The sequence below is a fragment of the Scatophagus argus genome, chromosome 19 (assembly GCF_020382885.2).
Source record: "Scatophagus argus isolate fScaArg1 chromosome 19, fScaArg1.pri, whole genome shotgun sequence".
In the NCBI taxonomy this organism is placed as follows: Eukaryota; Metazoa; Chordata; class Actinopteri; family Scatophagidae; genus Scatophagus; species Scatophagus argus.
The window spans coordinates 5,518,623-5,524,622 of NC_058511.1; the positions used below are offsets into that span (position 1 = coordinate 5,518,623).

General features: G+C 40.6%; 1 protein-coding gene across 14 annotated transcripts in view; it reads left to right on the forward strand.

Annotated features, from left to right (window-relative positions):
* The window catches only part of ptprk (protein tyrosine phosphatase receptor type K), a 103,490-nt gene extending 98,624 nt beyond the window's left edge, over positions 1-4,866 (forward strand). For all 14 annotated transcript variants that reach the window (XM_046373844.1, XM_046373850.1, XM_046373853.1 and 11 more), the window contains 4 exons: positions 316-441; positions 588-751; positions 1,048-1,183; positions 1,847-4,866. In XM_046373844.1, the coding sequence (XP_046229800.1) occupies positions 316-441; positions 588-751; positions 1,048-1,183; positions 1,847-1,900 (480 nt within the window). In that variant the 3' untranslated portion in view covers positions 1,901-4,866. The remainder of the gene's footprint in view (positions 1-315; positions 442-587; positions 752-1,047; positions 1,184-1,846) is intronic.
* Positions 4,867-6,000: the final 1,134 nt, after the last annotated feature.

Sequence of the window (6,000 nt, forward strand, 5' to 3'; positions counted from 1 at the left end):
CTGTGTTTAATGTTTTACACTGTGAGGTTTAAAGAGCTGTGAAGTAAAACTCTCTTGTGAACTGCACTGTAATGATTTCAACATCTAGTTGAAGTCTGCGAATAGAGAAGAACTTTTTTAACACTTAAAATTCTATATTGCAAATTTGTATTTAAAGGCTAAATATTGACTTTGCACCAAAGTGGGCATATATGAGCAGAATGCAAGAAGAAAGAAGAAATGTTGAATTTTGCTGTGCTCTTTATTCTTTATTTATTTATTCTTTATTCTTTGCATGTTCCGTATCTGACATGTTCTTGAACTGTTTGTCCTCAGGGTTGTCCCCAGTACTGGCCAGAAGAGGGCATGCTGCGTTACGGTCCGGTCCAGGTGGAGTGTATGTCCTGCTCGATGGACTGTGATGTCATCAGCAGGCTCTTCAGAGTCTGCAACCTCACCAGGGTCAGTGGCCTCACGCTGTGTTGTTATGTTACAGCCCAGAGAAGAATATTAGACTAAGTCGAGGCTGCTGCTTAACTGAATCCATCTAACTAAGTGTGTGTGTGTGTGTGTGTGTGCGTGCGTGTGTGTGTTGTTCGATCTGTCAGCCTCAGGAAGGCTATCTGATGGTTCGTCAGTTCCAGTACCTGGGCTGGGCGGGGCATAGAGAAGTGCCCGCCTCCAAACGCTCCTTCCTCAAACTGATCCTGCAGGTCGACCAGTGGCAGCGTGAGGGAGAGGAGGGAGAGGGAAGAACCATCGTGCACTGCCTGTGAGTGCACACCGAAATACACCCCTCACGCCTGTTCTTTTTATCTGTATCCTCCCCTTCTTTTCATAGCAAGAGAGTCCAAACATCAGCACCAGCAGCTCATCTTGGCACCTTTCAGTGATTGTTACAAATATCATGAATGAAACTCACTCAGAGTGACACTTCTCTTTAACTGAGGTCTTTTTGTATGATGAGGCACAGTATTTACTGACCACCAGGATATTTTATGCTATATCATATTTTATTAAATATGTGCAGACTCGCAGATCTCTGTATGACTGTCTTTGTGTTTACAGAAATGGAGGCGGTCGTAGTGGAGTTTTCTGTGCCAGCAGCATTGTGTGCGAGATGGCCAAGAGACAGAGTGTGGTTGATGTGTTCCACGCTGTGAAGACCTTGAGGAACAGCAAACCAAACATGGTGGATACTCCGGTGAGTCAGAGAGAGTGAGAGTAAAACCTGGCTCAGAGGGCAGCAGTTTTCAAATCTTTACTGATTTTGAAATCAGTCTGATGATGCCTCACATGCTACAGCATAATATTACGATTATTGAGATAATTGAGAGCAGCGCACCACCTCATGTGAACTCCATGGGGAGGCAGACGTTAACAAAATGGAGACTGACGTGGTGCAACGGTCTGCTGTAGTAATGCTTTGCAGAAGCAGACACGAACAACACAAGCTGTTTGTTCTTCACCGAGAAGTGGAGGTGAAACTATTTTAACATTTGTCAGCATTAGGATGCTATCTTATGTTAACCTCAGTGTTTTCCTCTGGTCAGGAGGAGTGAATTTGGGAATAAATCAGCCTGAAGCTACTGTAGTTTCAGTCCACTAATCAATGAACAGAAGAAGACAGACGTTCACTGTGTGGCATTAACATATGTATCAGATAACATCTGAGAGGACTGCCATGTAAGATTCTACAGCTTGAGGATTAATTATCTGTTAAGTGTAACTTAATACGTTTTGCAAATGGGGAGGATACGATGATGTCTGCACTGTGCTGCGTATTTGCAAAGCAAAGCAAGCGAAAATATGAACATGGGATCACCCAGAAAGACGGTTAAGTTTATGTGTCTGTGTTTGCCTACAGGAACAGTATCGGTTCTGCTACGACCTGGCACTGGAGTTCATCGAGTCCTCCTAAACAAAGGGGAGAAGAGGAGGGTGAGGAGGAGGAGGAGGAGGAGATGAGGAGGAGTGGAACATCTTTTCACTTCCCATATGTTTGATCCTTTGCTTTCGCTTGGTCCCGCCTCCCCTCTGTGCTGGCCGTGCTGCGGCATCCATTTTTCGTCCCTACGAGTGGCGCCAGCGAAATCGGCTCCTCGTACAGTGAAAACAAATAAACAAAGGGAAAAGTTCAAACTTTTAACAGATGGAGCTGCTGGGAGTGCAACACGGGGGAAGGTGTTACTTCTTTTACTCCGTTATGCTTATTGTAAAGCTTTTTGAGTGCCAGCGGGGCCCCCTGTTATGTTTTGGGCCCCATTTAAATGTTTAGCATCTCACCCATGGACTTGATGCCTCGTGCTGTCTCAGCTGCAGTTCTCAATGTGCACTCTAGATGTCTCCCTCCCCTCTTGCAAGCTGCGACCACAGCTTTTGAATGACTGCAAGTTCAAGTGGCCCCTGCATTCCTGCTCTCATGTTGATTTCTGACTAACTTAACAGTGTTGGGCATCTCATCATGGTGATGTTTGAATACAAACGTAAAGCTGTTAAAGTTAAACTCTGCAAATGCTTCTGTTTTCTACTCCATACATCAGCAGCATCTTCATGTTATTATGTTATGATTCTGGTCATTTCAGTGAGCTCAGTCAGAACATCATGATGTATTTAAGTACGTAACAGCCACTTTCAGCCCATTTTAAATTGGTAACATACAGCAGATTGTTAGATAACAGAATACATAGAAAATAGCCCAAATGTCAGTATAAATTCGCTAATTAGGTAAAGTATTGTTTTAGAAACAAGACTGACAGTGAAACAAAAACAGAAAAGTTTACACGGGGGAGTTTTGTTTTTTGTTTTTTTTTTTACAATATCATGAAGTGGCAACTTGAAAAAATGTGTAGGATTATCACAAAATGTACATGTTCAAAAAATGTGACACTGTTTATGTTTGTTGCAGTCGTAGTGAGCTGCAAGGGTCAATTTGTCATTTACTGATGAGAAGTTTTGAAGTCTAAAATAGTGTAAAAATTGAATACTTACGAATTTGTTCAACCATGTGACATAATCATGTTGTTTCAGGGCTGGGCCCAATGCACTTTCAATTCAGCCAGTTCACAAATGGGTTATTTTATTTCAAATTTAAACATATTTTGGGTACAAGGGAATCGGCTTATTGTCTCTTAGGAAAGACTGAGAATAAATTACTATTTAGTGAACAGACCAATAACAGTTTCCATTTATACTTTGAATGGAATTGGAAGTGAACTGACCCCAGGCCTTGTTTGTTTGGTGCACTGGTGGCCGACACTCTTCTCTTTGTTTTTATTATAATTTTGTAGCTGATGTTTATTCATAAGCCAAAGACTTTGTGTAAATATGTCTATATGGATAAAGCACATTGTTTGTATTTATTGTTTGTTTACTTGCATTGCTTGTAAGAACAATCATTTTTCATTCCATGTTTACTCTTTTATCACCAGCGATTCTTAAACTGTGGGTCGGGACGCAAAATGGGCTTCAGGTCTGTTTCCTCTGGAGTTTCCTCTGAGAGTATTAGTACGATTTAATGAGCCCATAATGGGTCCTGAGGCAAAGAGGCTAACGTGTGCTCGATTTGGGTCCATGAAGAGAAGTTTAAGAACCCCTGATAGAAGCTGTATATTGAAGCATTAGAAGTAGCTTTTCAGTATTTAGGTGGAATTCAGTACTTTTGTCTTGTTTTCACTTAATGAAACTCTCTGTGATGTTACCGTGGTTTATTTGTGTAAAAGCCCCATCGCTCTGTTTGTGGTCAGTAGAACATCAGTGCATTTATATGCACGGAGTATTTTGGATAATAGCTCCTATCCCTCTTAAGGTTTTAGTCGGGATAAGCTGTTTATCTTCATCCTCATATCCTGCTCACCATTATCCCTGAATACACACGGACTCAGTGATGCAAACAGGCTTAGTGAGTGAAACATGCAGGACTGTGAAACGAATACATTTATTGTGCCTAATCATTTGAATTTCCTTGTTGATACAAGCGTTTTAGCAGCATCTTAGACCAGCTTTGTCGAATGCGTTCTCATGGACGATCAATGTTTTGAATACCTTTCGGACCACGATTCAGTGTGTTTTATTAATCAGAATGCTTCATGAATTCTTTGTGAGGCTTTATCGAATACCACATGTGTATCTGTCGTGCACAAACTTGATTCAGAAAAAAAACAACTTTATTGTAAATAAAATGTAAGAAGTTCTGCCTGGTTGGAAGAAGAGTAGCCCAGGTCTACTGTTAAGGATGTTATTGTAAATATACTATCATGTGTACCCTAAAAGACTCTATTGTTGGATGAACAGTAGAGATTTAGATGATGGATGCAATGTCAGAACATTAGTTCTGTTGTAGATAAAAAAAAAAAAAAGAAATGAAAAAAGTCAGAGATTGTACTCCTAGAGGATTCAGCTCAGATTTTGACAGACATTGTTTAAAAATCATTTTACTTTCCACTGAATACAGAACTTTATTCTGCTGGTGGAAGACCAGTTTTCTGTTTTTTCCTCCAGATTTCTGGTTTGACTCAAAGAAGAGACAGAGACGACGTTCAGTGTCTTCAGTCATGATGGGGTTTACCAGTTGGACAACACTGATGGCCATCTCTGTAGCATGCAGAGAGAGAAAGTGAAGCAGTCTAGTTTTAACAGAAATTCAATACAGCATGTCAGCCTTTTAACTACACACTTAAGGAGAAAAGTGAGGATGAAATGCTGATAAGATGCCCTTAATTTCTCCTTAATAAATCTGAGCTAATGGCCCTGAAGAGTAGTGAATAAAGCAGAATATCTGGATGAGAGGCCAGTCTGAGTTTAGAGATGATATTCATGGATCATAATTATTCTTGTCTGTAATGTTTGGCTTCTTTGCTGTAATAAAGACCACTTCTTTAATTAAAACTGTTGGCCGTGTCCTGTTTTTAGCACAAGTATAAGTATGTTAAGTGGAAAAAGACACAGATTCTGGGATGGATGAGTTATCATTTTATCCTTGGTCGTTTCTGATATCTGACGTCTACAACCTGATGATATGCAGAGGTGTTTTACTTATGCTGGGTTTCATTGGGTGTTCCTACATAGCAGGAAAAACACACGTGCAACTAAAAATGTTAACAGTGACTAATGTTTTATTGAAGTGTCTCAATAAGCAATACTGGTAGCCTGAACCCAGCAAAACTAATTGGATGTGAATGTTATCAATGAAACTAATTACACCTGTGCTTTTCCTGCCAGGTAAATTGTGGTTCTAGGATGTCACATCAGCACAACGGGGAGCACCTGGTCCCAATATTCCCCATAGCACTATAATAGGAGCACCAGCCCTTCTTTTTGAGCCACCATGCACACAACACCATGACCACAGATCACTTCATTTGTTTAAGTCATCATGATTGTGACTGAGAGTAGTTTGATTCCCAGTCGGAGCAAGGCCTTTCAGAGTGGAGTTTGAATGTTCTCAAAGTGTGTTCGCCAGGTGCTCCATTAATTCAGTTCTCCTGCTGACCAAGAAGCTGGAGTTGGTCCCCAGGCTCCCAAAGTTTAGAATGGACTAAATGCAGAGAGTGGATCTCACACTATGTTGTACTAGTTGTGGTTTTGTATGTGACAGTAGATTTGGTTTGGTTTATGTAGTAATAAGACTCTAAATTTGGATTGCCCTTTGGCAAGCGTCTTTCATTTTATTGGTATGATATGGACCTGCAGAGAGGAGGATAAATAGCGCTTTATTTGGGTTTTAATAATTCCCCTTCAATAACTCTGCCTTTGAGCTAAAATCCCACATGACTTGTCAGCTTAGTGGAGCAACTGCATCGCTGCACTCTCTCCAAACTCCCGGCTACTTAGGGAGAGAAATGAAATCCCCATCTCACAACCATACTGTTTTCTTCAAAAAGTTTAATTTGCATAATTATTTACAACAGATGGTTGAAAGCAGTTCATAGAAGAGGCAAAATATACTGAACCACATCGATAAAGCAGGAAAATAATAAAATGATATAAAGTGATGGGACCATTTCAAAACCTTGCATTTAA